The 25,551-nt window shown below is 41.3% G+C and overlaps 1 protein-coding gene across 1 annotated transcript in view; it reads right to left on the bottom strand.

Annotated features, from left to right (window-relative positions):
- Positions 1-25,551, bottom strand: part of FNDC3B (fibronectin type III domain containing 3B) — a 358,693-nt gene that overhangs the window by 5,523 nt on the left and 327,619 nt on the right. The window contains 2 exon segments of the mRNA XM_032630063.1: positions 14,383-14,510; positions 17,085-17,251. Coding sequence (XP_032485954.1) covers positions 14,383-14,510; positions 17,085-17,251 — 295 coding nt within the window.

Below are 25,551 nucleotides of genomic sequence, written 5' to 3'. Positions count from 1 at the left end.
GCAGGACATGGTACCAGACAACCTAAGTGCACTGGCCACTCACTCAGCGTTGAGCAAACAGAGACAGCAAGCAAGAGGATCACAGTTTAGAAAAGGGATCGGACTTCCAGTGCTCACCTGATATTCAGCCTTTTTAAGATTTTTCCTCCCCCATTTTCGAACTTTAGAAGTAGACTTGAAGAGTCTTACTGTACTTTCATTTAGTGATTAAGCCCCAGAAAACCAATTCTGTTTCTCATATTTTCCTTTATAAGATTTGAAGCACGTTCCTCCTGGTGAGTTACTCTGTTTCTTTAAAGACTGTGGCATGTGTCTTAGCAAGTGGGGTTACAGACAGAACTGGGCTGGAGCAACCAAGAACAAAAGAGCTGTAAGAAAACCCCCAGCCATCCTGAGAGACCACTCCTTTCTCATAGGTCATTGTTCCAATGATGAGTTAAATGGCTATTTTAAGATGAGCTCGTTGTCATGGTGACTGCCCCAAGCTATTCAGGATTTCAGACTACACCATGAGAGCACTGTCTATGAGTTATCTACACCATGAGAGCACTGTCTATGAATTATCTCCCAACATGCGGGTGGTCTCAGGAAAACAATGCTGTACACTTTTTTTTTCTTTAAAGAGACCTTTTCATTGTGAGAATGTTCTTAATTTCCCAAATTTAGATGCTCAAGTTGGTATTGTCTTTTCTTCGAAACTGTTGGGACCATTCACGAAGGGAATGATGTGCAACCTTTGGGAACAGCATACTACCAATCCCTTTGCCATCTGAGCTTTGGATTCCTGTCTGCAAGGGCCCAGGTATACAATCTGTTCTGTCTCCATGGTGGTGATAAGTTAATGTCAGGCTGTTTATGGAGTTGGAGAAAAGCTGCCATCTAAGCCTTAGCTGCAAGGTTTCTTGATACGCCTCTTTCATCAATTCTTTTGGAGGCCTCACCTCTTGAATGTTTACCCTTATCGAAGGGTGAAATATTGTAGCTGCTGGAGCTCTTCTGTGCAACCCTGGGGACCTGGGTCTAGTCTGACTTGGCCACTGGGAGGCACTGGGCAGCTTCTTCTTAACAGCAGGACCAGGAACTGGCATCAGGATTCCAGGTCTAGGTCCTTGCTCTGACCCTTTCTGGGCTTGTCACCTCGGGCAAGTAACAGCTTTGAGCCTTATTTTTTTTCATCTTTAACATGGGGAGAGTTACAGTACCTAACTTAACCCCAAGGGGGATTGAGTATTAAGTGAGAAACTATGTGAAAAATGCTTTGTGAAAGGAATATACTGGAGATAAGTCACCTTTATCAAATTTAATCCTCCTGATTACTCTGGCAGGTGAGCATTACTCCCATTTTAGAGATGATAAAACTGAGGATCAGAAAGCTGTTGATTTCTCAAGGTCTCAGGTGAATAAGCGTAGTGGTAGACCCCAGACGAGATCCCACATCTAACTCAAACACCCCTGCTCACCGCTGGAACTGCTCCAGCTCCACTGGTTCCACGTCTTTGGTGGAACCCGTCCTCCCCACTTCAGTCTTCATCCAACGACTACGGTGTGATACCAGGTCCACTTCTCTTGACCTTCTGACTTTGTCTTCCCAGGGAGTCCCACAGCCTCCCTGGTGTTTCCACGAAACACTTCCAGATCACCCCATCCTGGGTCCACTGCCCCAGAAGGAAAGCACTGCCTTTCCTATATGATGTATGGAAAGCAGCTCCCCAACCCCGTCTGTGCCAAGGAAAGGCTTGGGCAGCATTTGTGACGTGGCCTCTTAATTTATGCCAAACAATGACCTCATGGCTGAAAATCACTTAATTCATAACCTATCCCTACAGATGTTTGAGAGACTTTTGGAAAGTACATATAAATGTTCATTTATATGTAGTATTAAATGATTTCTGTGGTTTCCAGAATTTGCATGGCTAGCTCCTTCTAAGAAAGTTGGCTCAGAAGTCTATTTAATTTCCCAGAAGCCCAATTCATGGAATCTTGAACATAGACTTTATATATTACTTTTGATGGTACTTCCCAACTCTTAACTCCTTAAAGATCCCTAAAAGTGTATTGATATTTTGAAAGCAAAGGAGTGCTACTTTTCTCATAACCATTAAGCAAAAAGCTTAGTGAAGGAAAAATGAATATCTAATGGAAGGGAACTTCCTCAGTGACAAGTCCAATTGAAAGTTGGGCTTTAATTTGTAAATCTGTTTTTCTTTTAGCTATTCTTACTGTTTTAATTAGAAGAGCTCCCCCTTTTTGCAAGCACTGTCAACACAATGTTAGTATTATCTTTAAAAGTATACATATGATAAATATATTGAGTGTGGGACTGTGTTCTATTATCTCCAGAGCAACCAGCACAATGGCTATTAACAAAGCAGATGCTCAGTGCATGTTCTCTAATTAGAACCCTTAAGTACTTGAGAGTAGATATGCTTATACCACACTGTTTGAGGAAGATTACCAGAAGCAAGTACATGTGAACATTAAGTATCAGAACCCGCACACACACCACAGGGTTTAGAACAGGCACAGCCATGATTATATACAAAATGGAATCGTTAACAAGGATTGAGTTGTTTTCAGTGTATTGACAGTAGTCAACAATGCTTATTAATAAGCCTTTTGGATCTTAGTTAAGGAAAAATTAAAACGATCCCAATACCCCATTTCCTGAGGATTCTGGTTCCTGAGGTTTGAGATAACTGATTTGTTTTTGTGTAAATAATCACAGCCACGAGATCGCAAAATCAGTAAGGTCATCAGGCCTGCAGCACAGCTGAGGTGACTTTTCATGGGACTGTGCCTCTCACCATGGCAGGGCAGCAGGCCATGCCTCTTACCCCTTTGTTTTCATTCATTTTGACAGGGGAACCATTACGGGCTCTTCCTCCTGCCTCAACCCAATTTAAAAGGCATAGTTCCATTTAAGATTATCTTTATTGAAGTAACCAATCATAATATCACAGTAAGTATACAAGCAAAGACTATTTCTGTCCTTGATTTGATGTGCAATATATTTTAAAGTAATTTTGACATGTTTGTTCCAAATGAGAGGATTTAAAGTAATACCCAGATAATTGAAATGAAGAATCAGTGACCCTTAATTCAGAGTAACATGCTGTGTAGCTGAAATCTTTGAAACAGCCTTTGGGGGAGGCTGCTGGAGGCTAGGATCTGGGCCAATGCCTGCATCTCTTTAGTAATGCCATCCTTCTCCCAGGAACTGGAAAGGGAGACATAACTGCCCAGCATTGCCATCTACACAGTGCCCTCTCATGACTGAACAGATCTGACGCTCACAGTAACCCTGAGGTAGAGAATCAGTATCTCCACTTCGACAAGACAGCTGAGGCTCAGAGAGGTGAATTAATTCCTCCAATATCACATGACTACAAAAGGCAGATTTCACCTCCCTTGCCCCCCAGCTACAGTGGGAATTCACTAACCTGCAGACTTCCTCTGTAGAGGGTGCAATGCTGGGCAGGAATTGTTGCTCCTGAGCCAGAGAGGACAGGCAAAGGTACTGTTACTGAGCTGCTTCTTGGGGGCACGCTGTTTCCACCCCAGTGGGCCCAGAAGCTCTGAGAGCACAGACTATGCTATTCTGTTATATGCCAGGCAGCCCTCACAGTGCACAGCACCTACCAGTTTCTCAATGAACCAGGGGCCCTACACCAGAACGCCATGAAACTGAATATAAATTTGTTTCATATGCAATTTGAAATGGATGTGTGCGTGAATATTCTTCTGATAGAACGGGTCATATCCTTCATCAGATACTTAAACGGACCTATAAACCTAAAAAACTTAAGACTCAGCAAGACAAATGATAGCTTTTAGATATTCCCACCTTGATCTAGTCTTACTTTGCTTTGGATTTGACCCTTTATTTACACAAAGATGAAGAAAATGTACAATAAGACGGTCACAGCCTATTTAACTTCTGTGTTAGGAAATTAAATCACAAACTATTAAAAAAATATGTAGGCTCCAAGTCCTTAAAATAGTCCTCTCAAGGTCAAGAGAAGATCTTTCTTCACAGTAACTTGTGTGATACCACGAAGAATCAATACACATCCCAATACTATATTCTAAAAATGATACAAAATAAATTTATACAGATGACATCAAGTTAAATGTGGAGCTCTATAAATTTTCAGATTCTTTGAAGGTTTTCATAATGCAACAAATCTGAGCACCAACAAAATTAATAATTTGTCACAAATTTTGACTTCCAATAGGTAATAATTTCTTGCAGTTTGTTACCCTTTTCTCACCTTCAGTGTTTATATTTAAATACTTTATGTAAAAATTATTGCTGTCTGAACAGGGATATGAATGTGAATCATTTCGCTTTACATTCTTACGTATATATTAAACTGTTTATGTTCTGTCCTGTGAGGCAAAAAAAAAATCAGTCACCTGCATATACATACAATTTTCATTCTTTTTAAGAATGCTTTACGGACCTCGGGGGAAGATGGCGTAAGAGTAAGACGCGGAGATCACCTTCTTCCCCACAGATACACCAGAAATACATCTACACGTGGGACAACTCCTACAGAACACCTACTGAACGCTGGCAGAAGACCTCAGACCTCCAAAAAGGCAAGAAACTCCCCACGTACCTGGGTAGGGCAAAAGAAAAAAAGAAAAAACAGAGACAAAAGAATAGGGACAGGACCTGCACCAGTGGGAGGGAGCCGTGAAGGAGGAAAGGTTTCCACACACTAGTAAGCCCCTTCGTGGGCGGAGACTGTGGGAGGCGGAGTGGGGAGCTTCAGGGCCGCGGAGGAGAGCACAGCAACACGGGTGCGGAGGGCAAAGAGGAGAGATTCCCGCAGAGAGGATCGGTGCCAACCAGCACGCACCAGCCTGAGAGGCTTGTCTGCTCACCCGCCGGGGTGGGTGGGGCTGGGAGCTGAGGCTCGGGCTTTGGTCGGAGCGCAGGGAGAGGATTGGGGTTGGCTGCGTGAACACAGCCTGAAGGGGTTAGTGCACCACGGCTAGCTGGGAGGGAGTCCAGGAAAAGGTCTGGAGTGGCCGAAGAAGCAAGAGAGAGACTCTTTCTTCCCTCTTTGTTTCCTGGTGCGCGAGGAGAGGGGATTAAGAGCGCTGCTTAAAGGAGCTCCAGAGATGGGCGCGAGCCACGGCTAAAAGTTCGGACCCCAGAGACGGGCGGGAGATGGTAAGGCTGCTGCTGCTGCCACCAAGGGGCCTGTGTGTGAGCACAGGTCACTATCCACACCCCTCTTCCGGGGAGCCTGTGCAGCCCGCCACCACTGGGATCCAGGGACAACTCCGCCGGCAGAATGCATGGCGCGCCTCAGGCTGGTGCAATGTCACGCTGGCCTCTGCTGCCACAGGCTTGCCCCGCGCTCCGAGCCCCTCCCTCCCCCCCGGCCTGAGTGAGCCAGAGCCTCCGAATCAGCGGCTCCTTTAACCCCGTCCTGTCTGAGCAAAAAACAGACGCCCTCCAGATGCCCTCCAGCAACCTACACGCAGAGGCGGGGCCAAATCCAAAGCTGAGCCCCTGGGAGCTGTGAGAACAAAGAAGAGAAAGGGAAATCTCTCCCAGCAGCCTTGGGAGCAGCGGATTAAAGCTCCACAATCAACTTGATGTACCCTGCATCTGTGGAATACCTGAATAGACAAGGAATGATCCCAAATTGAAGAGGTGGAATTTAGGAGCGAGATCTATGATTTTTTTCCCTTTTCCTCTTTTTGTGAATGTGTATGTGTATGCTTCTGTGTGAGATTTTGTCTGTATAGCTTTGCTTCCACCATTTGTCCTAAGGTTCTATCTGTCCGTTTTTTTCCTTCCTTCCTTCCTCCCTCCCTCCTTTTCCTTCTTCCTTCCCTCCTTTCTTTCTTTCTTCTATCTCTCTACTTTTTCTCCCTTTTATTCTGAGCCGTGTGGATGAAAGGCTCTTGGTGCTGCAGCCAGCAGTCAGTGCTGTGCCTCTGAGGTGGGAGAGCCAACTTCAGGACACTGGTCAACAAGAGACCTCCCAGCTCCACATAATATCAAACGGCAAAAATCTCCCAGAGATCTCCAACTCAACACCAGCACCCAGCTTCACTCAACGACCAGCAAGCTACACTGCTGGACATCCTATGCCAAACAACTAGCATGACAGGAACACAACTCCACCCATCAGCAGAGAGGCTGCCTAAAATCATATTAAGTCCACAGACACCCCAAAACACACCAGCAGACGTGGACCTGCCCACCAGAGAGACAAGATCCAGCCTCATCCACCAGAACACAGGCACTAACTAGTCCCCTCCACCAGGAAGCCTACACAACCCACTGAACCAACCTTAGCCACTGGGGACAGACACCAAAATCAACAGGAACTACAAACCTGCAGCCTGCAAAAAGGAGACTCCAAGCACAGTAAGATAAGCAAAATGAGAAGACAGAAAAAGACACAGCAGATGAAGGAGCAAGATAAAAACCCACCAGACCTAATAAATGAAGAGGAAATAGGCAGTCTACCTGAAAAAGAATTCAGAATAATGATAGTAAAGATGATCCAAAATCTTGGAAATAGAATAGACAAAATGCAAGAAACATTTAACAAGGACCTAGAAGAACTAAAGATGAAACAAACAATGATGAATAACACAATAAATGAAATGAAAAATACTCTAGATGGGATCCATAGCAGAATAACTGAGGCAGAAGAATGGATAAGTGACCTGGAAGATAAAATAGTGGAAATAACTACTGCAGAGCAGAATAAAGAAGAAAGAATGGAAAGAACTGAGGACAGTCTCAGAGACCTCTGGGACAACATTAAACGCACCAACATTCGAATTATAGGGGTTCCAGAAGAAGAAGAGAAAAAGAAAGGGACTGAGAAAATATTTGAAGAGATTATAGTTGAAAACTTCCCTAATATGGGAAAGGAAGTAGTTAATCAAGTCCAGGAAGCACAGAGAGTCCCATACAGGATAAATACAAGGAGAAATACTCCAAGACACATATTAATAAAACTGTCAAAAACTAAATACAAAGAAAGCATATTAAAAGCAGCAAGGGAAAAACAACAAATAACACACAAGGGAATCCCCATAAGGTTAACAGCTGATCTCTCAGCAGAAACTCTGCAACCAGAAGGGAGTGGCAGGACATACTGAAAGTGCTGAAGGAGAAAAACCTACAACCAAGATTACTCAACAAGGATCTCATTCAGATTTGATGGAGACATTAAAACCTTTACAGACAAGCAAAAGCTGAGAGAGTTCACCACCACCAAACCAGCTTTACAACAAATGCTAAAAGAACTTCTCTAGGCAAGAAACACAAGAGAAGGAAAAGACCTATAATAACGAACCAAAAACAATTTAGAAAATGGGAATGGGAACATACATATCAATAATTACCTTAAATGTAAATGGACTAAACGCTCCCACCAAAAGACACAGATTGGCTGAATGGATGCAAAAACAAGACCCATATATATGCTGTCTACAAGAGACCCACTTCAGATCTAGAGACACATACAGACGGAAAGTAAGGGGATGGAAAAAGATATTCCATGCAAATGGAAACCAAAAGAAAGCTGGAGTAGCAATTCTCATATCAGACAAAATAGACTTTAAAATAAAGACTATTAGAAAAGACAAAGAAGGACACTACATAATGATCAAGGGACAGATCCAAGAAGAAGATATAACAATTGTAAATATTTATGCACCCAACATAGGAGCACCTCAATATATAAGGCAAATACTAACAGCCATAAAAAGGGAAATTGACAGTAACACATTTATAGTAGGGGACTTTAACACCCCACTTTCACCAATGGACAGATCATCCAAAATGAAAATAAATAAGGAAACACAATCTTTAAATGATACATTAAACAAGATGGACTTAATTGATATTTATAGGACATTCCATCCAAAACAACAGAATACACAATTTTCTCAAGTGCTTATGGAACATTCTCCAGGATAGAGCATCTCTTGGGTCACAAATCAAGCCTTGGTAAATTTAAGAAAACTGAAATTGTATCAAGTATCTTTTCTGACCACAACACCATGAGACTATATATCAATTACAGGAAAAGATCTGTAAAAAATACAAACACATGGAGGCTAAACAATACTTAATAACGAAGTGCTCACTGAAGAAATCAAAGAGGAAATAAAAAAATACCTAGAAACAAATGACAATGGAGACACGACAACCCAAAACCTATGGGATGCAGCAAAAGCAGTTCTAAGAGGGAAGTTTATAGCAATAGAAGCCCAACTTAAGAAACAGGAAACATCTCGAATAAACAACCTAACCTTGCACCTAAAGCAACTAGAGAAAGAACAAAAGAACCCCAAAGTTAGCAGAAGGAAAGAAATCATAAAAATCAGATCAGAAATAAATGAAAAAGAAATGAAGGAAACAACAGCAAATATCAATAAAACTAAAAGCTGGTTCTTTGAGAAGATAAACAAACAAAATAGATAAACCATTAGCCAGACTAATCAAGAAAAAAAGGGAGAAGACTCAAATCAATAGAAATAGAAATGAAAAAGAATTAACATCTGACTGCAGAAATACAAAAGATCATGAGAGATTACTACAAGCAACTCTATGCCAATAAAATGGACAACCTGGAAGAAATGGACAAATTCTTAGGAAGGCACAACCTGCCAAGACTGAATCAGGAAGAAATAGAAAATATGAACACACCAATCACAAGCACTGAAATTGAAACTGTGATTAAAAATCTTCCAACAAACAAAAGCCCAAGCCCAGGACCAGATGGCTTCACAGGAGAATTCTATCAAACATTTAGAGAAGAGCTAACACCTATCCTTCTCAAACTCTCCCAAAATATAGCAGGGGGAGGAACACTCCCAAATTCATTCTACGAGGACACCATCACCTTGATACCAAAACCAGACAAGGATGTCACAAAGAAAGACAACTACAGGCCAATATCACTGATGAACATAGATGCAAAAATCCTCAACAAAATACTAGCAAACAGAATCCAACAGCACATTAAAAGGATCATACACCATGATGAAGTGGGGTTTATTCCAGGAATGCAAGGATTCTTCAATATATGCAAAACAATCAACGTGATAAACCATATTAACAAATTGAAGGAGAAAAACCATATGATCATCTCAATACATGCAGAGAAAACTTTTGACAAAATTCAACACCCATTTATGATAAAAACCCTGCAGAAAGTAGGCATAGAGGGAACTTATCTCAACATAATAAAGGCCATATATGACAAACCCACAGCCAGTATCATCCTCAATGGTGAGAAACTGAAAGCATTTCCACTAAGATCAGGAACAAGACAAGCTTGCCCACTCTCACCACTCTTATTCAATATAGTTATGGAAGTTTTCGCCACAGCAATCAGAGAAGAAAAGGAAATAAAAGGAATCCAAATCGGAAAAGAAGAAGTAAAGCTGTCACTGTTTGCAGATGTCATGATACTATACGTAGAGAATCCTAAAGATGCTACAAGAAAACTACTAGAGCTAATCAATTAATTTGGTAAAGTTGCAGGATACAAAATTAATGCACAGAAATCTCTTGCACTCCTATACACTAATGATGAAAAATCTGAAAGTGAAATCAAGAAAACACTCCCATTTACCACTGCAACAAAAAGAATAAAATATCTAGGAATAAACCTACCTAAGGAGACGAAAGACCTGTATGCAGAAAAGTATAAGACACTGATGAAAGAAATTAAAGATGATACAAATAGATGGAGAGAGATACCATGTTTTTGGATTGGAAGAATCAACATTGTGAAAATGACTCTACTACCCAAAGCAATCTACAGATTCAATGCAATCCCCATCAAACTACCACTGGCATTTTTCTAGAACAAAAAATTTCACAATTTGTATGGAAACACAAAAGACCCCGAATAGCCAAAGCAATCTTGAGAACGAAAAATGGAGCTGGAGGAATCAGGCTCCCTGACTTCAGACTATACTACAAAGCTACAGTAATCAAGAGAGTATGGTACTGGCACAAAAACAGAAATATAGATCAATGGAACAGGTTAGAAAGCCCAGAGATAAACCCACGCACATGGTCACTTATCTTTGATAAAGGAGGCAGGAATGTACAGTGGAGAAAGGACAGCCTCTTCAATAAGCGGTGCTGGGAAAACTGGACAGGTACATGTAAAAGTATGAGATTAGATCACTCCCTAACACCATACACAAAAATAAGCTCAAAATGGATTAAAGACCTAAATGTAAGGCCAGAAACTATCAAACTCTTAGAGGAAAACATAGGCAGGACACTCTATGACATAAATCACAGCAAGATCCTTTTTGACCCACCTCCTAGAGCAATGGAAATAAAACCAAAAATAAACAAATGGGACCTAATGAAACTTAAAAGCTTTTGCACAGCAAAGGAAACCATAAACAAGACCAAAAGACAACCCTCAGAATGGGAGAAAATATTTGCAAATGTAGCAACTGACAAAGGATTAATTTCCAAAATTTACAAGCAGCTCATGCAGCTCAGTAACAAAAAAACCAACAACCCAATCCAAAAATGGGCAGAAGACCTAAATAGACATTTCTCCCAAGAAGATATACAGACTGCCAACAAACACATGAAAGAATGCTCAACATCATTAATCATTAGAGAAATGCAAATCAAAACTACAATGAGATATCATCCCACACCAGTCAGAATGGCCATCATCAAAAAATCTAGCAACAATTAATGCTGGAGAGGGTGTGGAAAAAAGGGAACACTTCCACTGCTGGTGGGAATATGAATTGGTACAGCCACTATGGAGAACAGTATGGAGGTTCCGTAAAAATCCACAAATAGAACTACCGTATGACCCAGCAATCCGACTACTGGGCATATACCCGGAGAAAACCAAAATTCAAAAAGAGTCATGTACCAAAATGTTCATTGCAGCTCTATTTACAATAGCCAGGAGATGGAAACAACGTAAGCGCCCATCATCGGATGAATGGATAAAGAAGATGTGGCACATATATACAATGGAATATTACTCAGCCATAAAAAGAAACGAAATTGAGCTATTTGTAATGAGGTGGATAGACCTAGAGTCTGTCATACAGAGTGAAGTAAGTCAGAAAGAGAAAGACAAATACTGTATGCTAACACATATATATATGGAATTTTAGAAAATTAAAAAAATATGTCATGAAGAACCTAGCGATAAGACAGGAATAAAGACACAGACCTACTGGAGAACGGAATTGAGGATATGGGGAGGGGGAAGGGTGAGCTGTGACAAAGCGAGAGAGAGGCATGGATGTATATACACTACCAAACGTAAGGTAGATAGCTAGTGGGAAGCAGCCGCATAGCACAGGGAGATCAGCTCAGTGCTTTGTGACCGCCTGGAGGGGTGGCACAGGGAGGATGGGAGGGAGGGAGACGCAAGAGGGAAGAGATAAGGGAACATATGTATATGGATAGCTGATTCACTTTGTTATAAAGCAGAAACTAACACACCATTGTAAAGCAATTATACCCCAATAAAGATGTTTTTTACAAAAAGAGAATGCTTTACAATTAATACTGTTTGAAGTTTTAAGGTTCTTGAAAAAAGCTTGTGCTTGAAACATTTTTTTAAATGGCAGAAAAGCCAAATCAATATATGCATGCATTCTAATACAGAGTAAAACTTTAGGTGAGGACTTAATTAATACTGTAATAGACAGTCTCATAATTAGAACCAGATGCTCGCCCCACATCATGATAGCTCAACCAAAGAAAGCTAATTACAGAGTTAAAGTCAATGTTTCCAGCAAAATATCAGAAAAAGACTTGGCCCTTACCATATGCTGCCTGTAAAAATGAGCTAGGGGAACAGAAGGACACTGTTCTATTATGGGTGATTTTTTCACCTCAGTTACAAACATCACTTCTAAATCCCCCCTATGGTGAAGTTTACTGATTCTCAGCACTGCAAGTATAAATCACCCTGTTCCTGTGAAACTGCCTCTTTCATGCACGCAAGAAACATTTACTGAGTGCCTAGCTATGTGCCAGACCTGGGAAAATAAAAATGAATAACACAAGCCCACACATTAGTGGATCCTGCCTGATTAGTGCTGTAATTGAAGTATACACAGTGCTTCCAATATAAGCCCATAGCTCTGCTGTGGTGTATGCTCTGCACTGATGACCTCTCATTTTCTTTTGCTTTGCCTCTATGAATTCAAAGCCTGTTATCTCTGGACTATAATTATTTTAACCATTACTCTGCACACATAAGATAAATAGATTTCATTCCCTATCTCGTGTCCAGAACAACTGAATGAAGTACTCAAAACATCATGTTTAAGTTAATGTCTATTGAATAGGGAGAAGCAAAAAACTCAGTACAAATTGTCCCTGACTCAACGGTGGCTTTTCAAGTACCACTACCTGCCTTAATCATTTCTTGGTAAATGCAGGAAATACACGGTTACGAGAAGAATGCTAATTCCCCAGCTACTGAGCCCGCCCTGGTGTACTGTGTTTTCACCTACTTTCAACAAGAAACTCTTATTTATAGCTGTTTACAATAAGAAATATCTTTTGAAGCATATATGTAATTGTGTATTCGTATTTGTATGTTCATGAGACAAAATATACAACATTAGACAAATAGCAAGATTCAAAATAGCCAATCTGCCAGTGAAATCTAATTTATGAATGTGTATAGATATTGAGTAAACAATGCTTTTTCAATGTAAATCAGCAATCAGTATGCTTTGAGAAGCAGAACATTTTTTCCAAGAACAGGTTGGAAAAGCACGGTGGTGGAATAAAAAGGTTTATAAAATACAACGATGAACATGCAATGAATGTACTGCTGGCAAGTGAATATTGTTAAGTGTCAAGTGATATGTTGTAAAATTTGGTAACATTTCATCTTTAGCCATTTGTTACATTGCTATGCGACAGGACAATGGCTACTGGTGTTAAAGATGACTAAATCTAGCAGGGAAAATACTCTGCTCTTCATGTGCGCTGAGACTCTGAAACCAGTAATGTATTTGTGGTAAGGTGAAACAACTGCAGACATAAAATTACTGACTGTGAAGTGAAATATACTGTATAAAACGAGACTGTAAGGTGAAAGGAAACAAGAGTGGTTTTGCTCTTATTTCAGAGGAATGATGGAAACTGGTGAAATCATCCACTGATGTTAATCAATACTGGTGGTGCCTGTCATGTTTAAAACAAGTTTTTGCAAAATGTGCTTAAAGCAGTTCATTCTTTTATCTGGCACTTCATGTTAACAAAGTACAGTAAAATTTACTAAAGTTTTCTTTGATTCTTTTTACACATTTTTATTTACAAGTATTCTTTATTATTATACGAGGAATATTAACCAGCAAATTAACAAAAACTGTGAATCAAATTATTTTCTACTTGTTTTGTGTACCTGGAGCCTCAATAGTTGAATACAAAGAAGTGTTCGCAAATTATGTTAATGATTCGGAAGGCAGTGGCATTTATCTTCAACTTCTTGAGTTTGACATAAATGCATTCCTCTATTAAAAGTGCTGGTAAGGAATGGGTCCTCAGCTTTTCTAATGGAGTAACAATGTTATATTCTGATTTCACATAATTATTAAGTTCCTGGGAACATTATGGAAAGCCACAAAGTCTCTGAATCCTTCACATCCAGTGACAAGATAATGTGTGGCTTTGGAAGAATTAGGATCGAAAAGGGTGTCAAGAATGGTAAACCCAAATTCTTTATCTGGTTATAGTCCAATCACATTCTTTCGTGTATGGGTTTATCATGTGAACTGTATAGCCTTGCTACTCAAACCACGATCCATGGACCAGCAACATCAATGTCACCTGGGCGCTTGAACCTCGACCCCAGACCTACTGAATCAGAATCTGAATTTTTAACAGATACTCAGGTGATCCTATGCACAGTAAAGGGTGACAAGCAGTGACCCAGAGCTTCTGAATCACAGGCCTCAAGGGCTGATAGGTCATTTTCCTTATCCTTCAATTATAACTTCCATAAAAAAGGCAAACAGACATGGGCTTTAGTAATTAGGTTGACACTACTTCCCTATAAAGTAAAACCACTGCCACTTTAGTTTCCAATACATATGAATATCAGATACAAATACAGAACTTAAAACCCTTCACAAGATTATGCTTGTGGAACTGAAAATTTAAGAATACCACCACATACAAAATAAAATGTAAGCTAGAGCTACTATACCCTAAAGAATTAGGTAATGGGTACAAGTGAGGCAGTTTCTACGACCAATTTTGAGAAAAATGTAGTTCACTGGCTACTAAATTATTCACCGCAAAGGCAGAGGCAAGGAGCCAGCCAGACCCTGATAGGCCACGCACGTGCCACGCACGCTGCTTCTTACCTGTTTGTACTCAGATTCTCTTCCAACCAATACCTGCAGAATGTAGTTGACAGGATCGCCTTTCATGGGTGGTACCGTCTCCCATAAAATTTCACATGAATTTCCTTCTAACTGTGTTACTCGAGGTGCTGAAAAACAAATCCACACATCCAAGCTCAAAATTCAAAGTATCAGAGGAATAGCCCATATTTTAGTAATATTAGTGAGAACCCAGAGAGAGAGAGAATGCTTGTGCCCACCCTGAGAGGGGAGTTTATTTGCCCAGCCTCCTAGAAAACTAGCAGGGTACCCTTTACACAGAGAAGACATTCCATGCCTAGCAAGCCATTGGCGAAGAACCCTTTGCTCGCTGTCCTATTAGTAACTATTTGGCCTGGGTTGCATTTTTGTTATTTTTTTGATGGCTAATGAGCACCTTCTATGATTAAGCCCTGTGTTAGGTTCTTTGGGGGATGCAAAAATAGGTACCATAAATAGTGCTTTCGAGGAAATGAAGATCTAGTTGAGGGAAGGGGAGAGGAAGGTATGAAACAAGTACAAACAAACCTAAGTGTAAGGCACATTAAAATGAGAGGTACAAACAAAATGTTGGGGAGTCCCAGGGGAAGGAAGTCACATCCGTGTGAGAGTCTAAGAAAGGTCCGAGGAGCCGGTGGCATTTGAGGTAAGACTTTAAAAGTTACCTTACGTTTATATTTTTTAGTTTATTTTTTACCTACTGGACTCATTGTTCCAGATTAAAGTGAACTTACGTTAGTTTGCAGCAAAGCACTTACATGTTGTAGAATTTTAAAATATTTTCTTACAGCTTATACTGTATCTCTACAGCTTAATTCAATATCTGATATTTTTCCATTTTGTAACTAGCATGTGTAACTGCTCTTGCTGAATGCCCTTATTTTTAATTTCTAATTTTTAAATTTCTAATTACATGAATTCTTCAGAGGCAGTTGTTTCTACTTTCAATTCTGTATAATGCTGTTTCAGAAAAATAACAGTTGTCTTAAAAAAAAAGTCTATATTAGTTGGCCAAAACTACAATTTATGGAAAACGAAATAATCTCATCAGACTTAAACAGTCCTCCAGCTAAGACAATTTCCTAAATCTAAGAATGAGAGGAGGAACACCTGATCGTGTGGCAGTGTGAGGACACTGTCCTCCTGAAGAAGGTGTACCACGACCTGCAAGGGCTATCAATTTGGTGTTGTATTTTCCACAGAATGAATCGCCCCCAATAATCACCTTCAGAGGCTAAGGTAGTGCTGGGAAGACCCCTGAAGTTATTTAGCTAATTGGTAAGTGTGGCAAGCCTTCCTGTTACAACAACAAACCTATCAGCCACAGCGTGCTCAGGAATCTCCTCTGTTAGAGCTGAAAGGCGAAGCTACACCAAAGGGCCAGGGCATTTACTGCCCAAGTGACCCAGCAAGTATACATCCATTTATACCAGTTATCTTCGTCACATGAAGAAGCCAAAGGGCTTCTGGACCACTGAGGGGCAGGGGAGCAGGGGGAAGGTATTTACCATAAAGTGCCCTGAAAGGAACGATGGGAAACCTTCACAGAATGCAACCAGACTGTGGTCAGACCCTGACCCAGGCCCTGGAGGCCCCGCACCCTCCTGTAACGCACTCCGTGCCCTGGTGTAGCTGATACAGCGCCTCTGTGCAGAAGCAGTAAGTCAAATGGCTTTTCTCCTGGGGCCAGACACAGACAGAACCTTCTTAACAAATTGTGCTTACTGCCTAGCCACCCAAATAATACAGCCAACCCTCACTTTACCCCATGTAAAACCTGGTTCAGGTGGGCTGCTTGTCTGTCAGCCTCAGAGTCATTTCGGGCAGCAGCTGGATAAAGCAAAGACAGGCAGCAGGGACCCTCACAAGAATCACACTACCGGGGAGGTGAGGGTGCAGGCTCAGGAGTCCATGAGGGGCTGGGACTGGGCCCAACGCTAGGTGGGAAGGGCTGAGCCAGCTCTGCCCTGTTGCTGTCTGCCCGGCTTGGCCAGTCGGCTGTGCAGTGGCTGAAAATGGGAGATGAGGGCTCAGCAGACCCGGGGGAGGGAGAGCCTTGGGCGCGTGGCTTTCGCTCACTCCCTGATCCCATGTAGGGGGCAGAGGGTAAACCAGTCATTCACAAACCTCAAGACAAATACTCCAGGAGGTGAGAACAGGCCACTGCTACAGCCTTCCAGTGGGGGCTGCAGGCTGGAGGAAAGGCTGTGGATGTTGCCTACACCGGCCTCTAATCTACTGACGCACCACGGTCATCCGAAGATGCGTGCGAAGCGCTGAAGAGAGACACTCAAACCTCTCATGGTGACCTGCCATAAGTGCTCCATCACCAGGAATTCACCCGCATTCCTAACCCAACATCTGCCACTCAGGTCGGCTTCTTTTCTTTGTCCATCTATCCCCCGTGGGGGAGAGACTGTCTCACCATTAAATTATCTGTGATAATAATTTACACATACTTGAGAAGAGTCATTACCGGTAAGCCCTCTCCCTTTAGGCCTCTCATTTCCCCTAGAGAACCCATTTCTCAACCATCTCTTTTAGAACATTCTTTCGATTCTATCTTGCTGATATGAGAAATATTAGGAGAGCATACTCAAGGTCAGAATCGAGCCTCCTCCTCTTAAATCCCAACATTTCCTCACTCTCACAGAAGAGCATGACTGAATACACGGTCCACAAACCTTTGATGTTGGGGGGGACACTCTTGGTTGTGCTGAAGGTGTAGGTTTCCGAGAAAGGCCCTTCCCCAGCCTCGCTGGCTGCCTGGATTCTGAAGGAGTAGCATGTGAATTCAGTCAGCCTCTGGACCTTATAGGTGTGGCTGGGTCCTCTGTAGATTGAAATAAACCTAGAAAAAGGAGCAGAATCCATTAGCCACCTGAACTTTTATTAGTGACAAGAAATTATGATACAAATGTGGAACAGATTAGACCAACTTGGTAAATGCTTTTCATACCATCTGAATTAATCATCAACCAGTTGCTATGTTACTGGTTAAGTTTAATGTCTAATATATGCTTACATAAAAGAAAAACACAAATTTAAGAACATATAAAGCTTAGAATGAGATTCGTTTAATTATGTTATAGATTTTAGAGACATCAGTTGTTCATGCTTTTGTTTACTGATAAAGAACAGAAATTTCAAATTTTTCATAACGGCAATATCTATATAATCTGATATGTTACCTTACCTTCTACTACTATGTACTAGGCAATGAAGTTAATGTTAATTGGGCACCGGAGAAATAGTGTCCTCTACCAGAATTTTCTAAATAACTGAGGTTTGGCTAGAAAATTCCTTAAATTTTAACCTTTATCTTTCCAAGAGCTTTCAAAGCCCCTTTCTCAAACTAGTGAGATGACATTTACGATTATAGATATTTGAGAAAAAATGTAAAAAGAAAATATATTTTGCTCAGAATCATCCATCAGCTTAATCACAGTAACAGAAAAACAGCACAGGTAGGCTGGACAGTTTAGACTGGCAGCTTCTGGATCCTTCTCCCTCCCATCAGGACTATTTTGTACTTCTCTGCTAAATAATATTTCCATGAGACACAGGCATAAGAGGCATGAGGATAAAAAAAACAGGCCTTACATTTTAAGTGTTTCCCCTCAAGTCTTGGAAAATTAATATTTTCACAGTGAAACGGGATTACTTAGAACTGCAATATAATGTTACCGTTTGTCCTTTTATAGTTAACTGTAAAATTTTGGAAATAATGTAACTTCCCATACGTTATCCAGGATCTTTAGTAGATTCAGAATCTGAATCTGCTGGCCCGGGGACACTTTGAGAAGTTCTATATGAGTTAATCCAACCACACTGCCTTGTCCCTACACAGGCCAACTGTTTCTCCCAGTTTCCAGGGCTTCATCCCAGCATCTGAGGACAATCCGCTGTCTTCAAATGCTGCTCGAAGTCAGAACCACACACAATTCAAAATGTAGAACCACACACAATTCAAAATGTCTCTTAGGCTGATTTGGCCTAAGGGTAAGCAGAATTTATGCACTCATTTAGCAAACATTTTTTGAACATCTGCTGTGTGCTAGACTCTGTGTATTCAGAGATGAATTAGACCTAATCCTGTGGGTTAGCTGGTCCTGTGTGTGGGCAGGGTTTTCTGAAGGAGAGCAGCAGCTTTTCCACATGCTAGCGAACATTCCCTCCAGATGGATGGACGGATACAGAGATTAAACAGCTTTTTTACAAAACCTGTCAGTCGATACTTATCTTAAAGTATCCATGCATTAATCAGCCTTTGCAGTTGAGTTCCTGAGCCCCAGTCATTTCACCCATTTAATGTTCCTCCGCTTTGCTGTGTAAGGAAGCACCTTTTACTGAAGAATGAACATTTTTAATTTCAGGAAAAGACAGAGTCCAGGCTGAAACCCAAATACCATGGTAACCTACTTAGCACTCCTGACACATTATCGCCTTAATGAAGATACCCCTTGCTAGTGCTAGAGGCTATTTATTAACTCAGCCTCACCCAGGCTAGAATCTCTAACCAGAGTAATTGCCCCTACTTATACCACAAAATGGAAGTCATGGTATAAGAAGTAAAAGTGTTACATCTTCATTACAAACTTGCAGTAAAGCCGGGTTTTTAGAGGAGTTTGGAGAGGACTACTAGCAATAGTACTGCTTCCTTGCCCATGCCCTGCTCTGAGAAGAGTATTTCCTTCTGAAATAAGTTCAGTATATCTATGTAGGCAGCAGCACTCACATTCACAAAGAAATTTACTGAAGCAGATTCAGTACTCTAATTCTGCAGTATAATCTAAACTGAGCAAATAGCATATTTTCAAATATTTCAATTTTCAGGTTCATCAAAACCTGCTGTTTTTGGAATAGCTATTTTGTTCCTTTTTCTTGTTTTCCTCTTGTACCACAGCATTTTATTAATCGTTTAAAATTGCATTCCTATTTAGAAAAAGCACTGTGGAACAGGTGATTGAAAAACTTTACAATGAAAAACTTTACAATGTTGCCATCAGTGCATTTGTTTGCCTCCAGGGACAGTGCAATAAAGCTAGTGACAGAGCCCACCCCAGGTTTCAATGGGTTAATACAAGACAAGTGCTTAGAATAGTCTTGACATGTAATAATCACCCAATATGTGTTAGTTATAATCATTTCATAATGCTGAGAAGACAGCTAACACTGAGGTTATTTTCTTTCCTCCCAGGTGGAGGGAGGGTCAGCCGTGTGGTGAGAGCTGCCCTGCACACACTGGCTGTTCACCCTCTCCCACCGGACCTGTCAGTGAAGTGCAGGCAAGAGCACCTCCCTCGCAAGACTGCTGGGATTCAATGTGAAAACTCATGTAAAAGCCCCAGTTCGTACGCAGACTAGGCCTCAAATAAGTATCTGTTGATCCTAAGCTGCTTTCTGTACATGCTGACAGTAACTTCTCTTTCAAACAATAAAGACCAACCAAAACAAAATAAAAGCACACAAGCCAACACAAAAAATATAATCCCTCTTTCACCCCAATTCTGTAATTATTTTCCATCACTCCAAGAGGCAGGAGAAGAAAGAACCTTCTTTCTTCAGAGCCAGTGATTTACAGCCAGTTGCATGATGGCCTCTCTGGGAGGCTCCATAGGTTAACACCCTGTGGCTAGAACCACTCGGGGAGGGAATAAAAATATTCTTCAAATATTTGTTTTAAAAAGGCCAACTTAATTTTAAAATTCATTAGTAAGTAAGCCAGACGCCTTTGGTGACAGAATTAAACATGCTACACGTCCCAAGACACAATGATTGAAGACTCCACATTTTAAAACAACCAAGGACTCAGAGCTTGGAGCAAGGCTTTGCCATGAAGAGAAGGAGAACAGTGGCCATCCAGCCGTCCCGACGGCTATTCCTCCCCCATACGTCATTCCCTTGACAGCTCAATCCCACGGGGGTGGCCCAGGTGACAAGGGACGCACTATGTGGGGAGTCTGCGCTCCCCTGGGCCACCCCTTGGTCTATGCTGCCTGGTAAACACTGGGCCACCCTTCACTTCTCCCCCTGCCTCCTCCACACTGTTGGTGTCAAGGGGTGGGGCACGGGGACTCGGACCCAGGAAGACTGGCCATGAATCTCAGCTCTGCCCATAAGGCTGCCAAATCGCTCGCACCTGCTAATCATTTCCCCATCTGCAAAACAGGGACAGTACCCACCTCATAGATCGTTTTGGTGAGCCAAATGCAGAAATGTGGGGAAAAAGCTTAGCACTGAGCCCGACACGTAGTAAGAGTTCAATACAGGGTACCCAATGGCTCCAGACCCTGCACCATGAGCGCCACCAACCATCCTGATCAGGCTAAGGTGCCCTGAGGATCACTGTGGCTCTCAACTCCCACCACGCAGGCCTTTCTCCAGGTTGCTGGGGCCACAACCAGTTCATGCTGCAGCAGGAAGAGGTCCATCTGAACTTGTCCTGCCACATCTGTTATGGCCTGTGCTAGACACATAGCTCTCCCGCAAATAAGTTAATCTAACCTGGTGACCAAGGAGCGCACATAAAATGCTCACTGTTATTTTTATTACATGAATGCTCCTATGCTATAGAAACATAATGAAATTATATCAATATATAGGTATGGTTCCTAGAATGTACTTCATGCTCAATAAAGCCACTGAGTAATTTTAGTATCAGTTCAGGCTGAGGCATGTGTAGCCACAGGGATCCTCTGTGGTATCACAGCCCCTTATAGGTCTCCCTGGAACCCTGGGCCCACACTGGCAGCGCCTCTGAGAGGTCTTGTACTCCATCCTCAACCCCTGCTGCCCATAGCCACATACATCTGGAGGCATCAGCCCCATGACCTAGGGCTCTTGTGAAGGTCAAGTAAGAGGACATGTGTGGAAACACCTTGGGGCTCCGCTGTGGTGCTGCCCCACTGGTGCAGGGGCTGAAGGTCCAGCGGGTAATAACAATCATTGCAGACAGCAGACTTGAGTCTGAGTTCAGCTTCAACAGCCTGGTGGTCTTCACCTCTATAGCCAAGTAAGCTGTTTCCTCCTGCGTAACATGGGCACGATAACAGTGCTGACCCCCTCAGAGAGTTGTGAGAATTAAATGGGATAATGCAGAGAGAACCCATTACAAAATGCCTAGCACTTGTGAGTGCTAGATAAGTATTAGTGGTTACTGTTTTTAATAACAAAGCACCAAGGTTCATGAATGATCTACCTAGTTTCTCAGCACTGGAGAAACCTGAGGATGTCCCCGGACGGCATCCCTCTCACTTACATTCCCTTAGACTTTCCGGAGCTGGAGGGAAAGCTGTGCATGTGAATACCATCTACCCTGTCCTGGAAAACCCAGGCGGAGAACCGCTGTGGAAAAACAGGTGAAGATGGAGGAGCAGGTCCTATAGAAATGCTGGCCACTTATGGAAATTTGGGCATTTTTACTTAGGGAGAGGAAAAACGGAGAGAAATGCTCTCATGTACTAAAACAAATGTTTACTTGGAAGGGGAAGCATAAACAAGGCGGAAAGTTCGTTGGGTCACTGAAAGTTTACAGTCTAAATGAATTCTTTATGGCTCTGCCCCCAACTGGCTCCAGTTTTGACTATAATGTCTTCTTGAAACTAAACACTTTGAAGGTAACAAAAACACGTGGGCTTTTAATTTGGTAATTTGGCAGTGGTTTAAAAAAATATTTTACATATCTATGAATACAAAATGAATATGCTTATTCGGCTTGCCTGTCAGAGTACTCCATGGTGGGTACAAAGAGGTACAAAGACCTTGACCACAATGCAGAGTCTGTTACCTTCATGATGAACAAGTCGATAACTCTCCAGGCTGTTTCTGGACACTTGGGATAATAACTGTCTTATTCACCTGGCAGAAATTTTTCTGAGATCCAAATGAAAGGACCAAGTAAATTCTATGATTTGTTATTAAATATACACTAGGAAGGCAAAACAACAGATTTTTGACATTTTCAAGAAATTCTTTCAACCTCAGTATTTTAGGCTTTAATATTGTAAAAGATAACTTTTTTGCACTGAAGGAAGAAATTCAGACATGTTACATCTTTAAATGTTTTTTAAAATCATTTTAGGGGAAAATGATGATATACAAAGTATTAATTTCGTTTCCGTAAAACAGTTTTGTTTCAAAAGAAACGTCCAAGAATTCTCTGGATGGAGTATAATAAATTCACAGTAGAAAATAACAGATAATGCTGAGGCTTGTATGTTTATTTCCTCGTTGCTGTCCACCCACTGCAGGCTAACAGAAGCCCATTAATATTTACTCTTCAAAGTGATCTAACCTGCTGACCTAAAAGGGCCTGTGGTCCACAAACGGCTGCAAATGGCACATTTCAAAACATCACAAATTAACACTCTTAGTAAGCTCAATGTGGCTATATGCCTTAGCAACGACATGTCATTGCCTTTATTTTTTCTTAATTTCCTTGGGCTCCATGGATTGTGTGTGTGTGAATTTCCCACATTACTGAAGTGATGTTTGGGAATGGAGGATGTTCAAAACAGGAATGAATAGTATGTGCCCTCACTCCACAAAGAACACTGAGTCCCGCCATGTCTATGCAGAAGCAGATGGCAGCAGATGGCATCACGTGAGGACACCTGAGGCAAAGAAGATGCTTTTCCAAAACTCGTTCTGATGTTGCTGAGAGTCCCAGTTTGGAGACTGAATGCTCATGTGTCAAGAGCGATTTCCAAAAGACCAATGAGAAAAGGAGTTAATTTCCTAACCCCCACGTCTCCAGCTCCACACGGCTTGGGAGTAATCAGGCTGCAATATGTTTTGGTTATGATCCTTTTTACGCTCCTTTTCTAAGAAATAAAATGTCACTATAGCTACTGATGAAAATCTGTACATAGAATAAAATTCTTGTTTTTGATTCTTTTTGTCTGCACTGCACTTATTGATATACATCAAAAAAGAAATTTATTTATATTCAAAGAAAGGATGACTAGACTCTCTAAAGACCACCTGAGAACCTTGAAACTTTCCATTCTTCTACTTTGCTTTCAAATACGTGCAGTGAATCTCATCTTCAGGCGTATTCTTCGCAGAGTCTTCCAAATTTCTGTTAGCCTACTTTCATTTTAGTGGCCTTACCTCAATCTTACCTCATTTAGGAAAAATGGAGAGGAAAATGCTATCCAATTCCATTCTGTTACTTATTTAGTTATTTTTAAATAGAAGAAAGTAGTCTATTTTTAAATAGAAGAAAGTAGTCGGAATTCTACTTCTGGTCTAATTAAGATCTCAAATACTTCATTTACCACTCCTCACCTTGGGCTGTCCTTAGAACATTTTAGCCTGAAACTGAATAAGCGAGCAATACTCTCTATTTTGCAGGATGAATCTTTATGCTCCTTTTTAAAAAAATTAAAATGCTTTTTTTCCCCATCAATCAGGGACTGAAGACAGGTATCATTAGCTTCATTTTGTAAAGGGAGAAACTAAGGCAAAAAGAAGTTAAGGGACATGCCTCTAGTCATCTAGAAACTCAGTGACAGATCTGGGATTACAACAGAGAATTAACACCCCTGTTGAGAACCATAACTGCCTTCTGGTGACCGAAAGCAATATAAAAATGCCATTTATCCAACAAGGGTGGTCATGCGAATTGGGGACTGCTCCAGAGAAGCAAAGGAAGCTAATACCGAGGGTTTTTGTGGGCCCTGAGTTAGTCGTGTTACATCTATTTCATTTAATTCAGCAGTATGCTCTGAGAAACGTAAGCAGGAGTTTGTTCTATAACAGGCATACATTAAGAGAGTTCACTCCTGTAGTGCTCATATACCCCGGCCACTTTTGTTAGTTGCCCGGTGTATAATTTTTTAGCGTTTCTTTATGCAGATTATTTCCCATCCCTCTCTAATAGCAAACAGGCAGTCATACTGTACACATTACATAGTCCCTCCAATTTTGCTGGCTCAAAAGTGTCACGGGCACAAGGGCTGAGTTAAAAGGAGAGCAACTGGCAATTATCCACTCTATTAGAGCCCATCCCCATTTTGCTGGAGCCTTGCTTTAAAATACACTGGCTATCTGGGTAACCTGAACAACAGATTAACCATAAATGTATTCCTGGAACTTAAGTTCCTCTTGCCTCAGTGCTGTGTACAATTATCAGGAACAGGGACCCACAGGGTCAGGACGAGAATCAGCATCAATTCAAATTGTTAGGGCAGCATAACATTTCATTTCAATAACGCAGACAAGTGCATCTTCAAAATCATCATTACACATTATAATCTTAAAATGCATGAGCTGATCTTGTTATTCTAATCCCTGTATTCGGTTAGCACGGCATTATGAAAATGTTTACTTTTGGGTATATATTTTTCTTGCATACATAGGAACCAAAGACATTTGGATCTATGCCAGATCTGTTAAGAATAATAGACTTAATCACTCTATAGCCAAACTAACATAATTTCTGTTTTTCTGTTGAAATTAAATAAAAACTCTTGTACTGTCTGCTCATTTTTTCACATTAATTTCTCAGCAAGATAAGCTCCTTATAGACAGGCTACATACTTCACAAGACCTAGCACACTGCGGTAATTTAAAAAAAAATTGAGCAATCATAATATAACTGCTACGGATAAACTTAGTCCTACTTTGAGGCTGCTACGTAAATATGTAGCCAGTGACCTTGGACTGGGAATCTTGTGGGTCAAAATCTTGAATACATGGGAAACAAATGTCCCGATCAAGGGGGAAAACTTTCTACACAGCAATTCCAGGTGATCGGGATGAATTCTAGGTTGACTTACCTTGGGGCAAGGATTTGGGCAAGGTGCCCTTCTGGTATCCCTTTTATTTACATGAAGTAGCCCCAAACTTAAGGGAAAAAAAAAAAAAAAAAACCAAGTGTAAAAGTACCAGAATAGAAAGGCATTTACATGGAGAAAGACCCAGGGCATGCTTCTGTTCTCTGGAGATTGTATCCTCGGTTTCCACCCAATCCTGAGTCCTTATCACTGGTCTCCATCCTAAAGCTCTCCAGCATGAGGTTATAAGATTGATTCCCTTTTAAGACTCACCCGACTTGTTACCTTTTCTAATAAGCCTTCTCTGTTCAATTTTAAGCCTAAAGTACACGCCATTCTTCTACCTTCCCTCAACACTCTGTGCATGTGT

The sequence above is a fragment of the Phocoena sinus genome, chromosome 4, assembly GCF_008692025.1.
Source record: "Phocoena sinus isolate mPhoSin1 chromosome 4, mPhoSin1.pri, whole genome shotgun sequence".
Classification (NCBI taxonomy): domain Eukaryota; kingdom Metazoa; phylum Chordata; class Mammalia; order Artiodactyla; family Phocoenidae; genus Phocoena; species Phocoena sinus.
The sequence above is the reverse complement of the archived record's forward strand: the minus strand, read 5'-3'. Positions and strand labels throughout refer to the sequence as shown.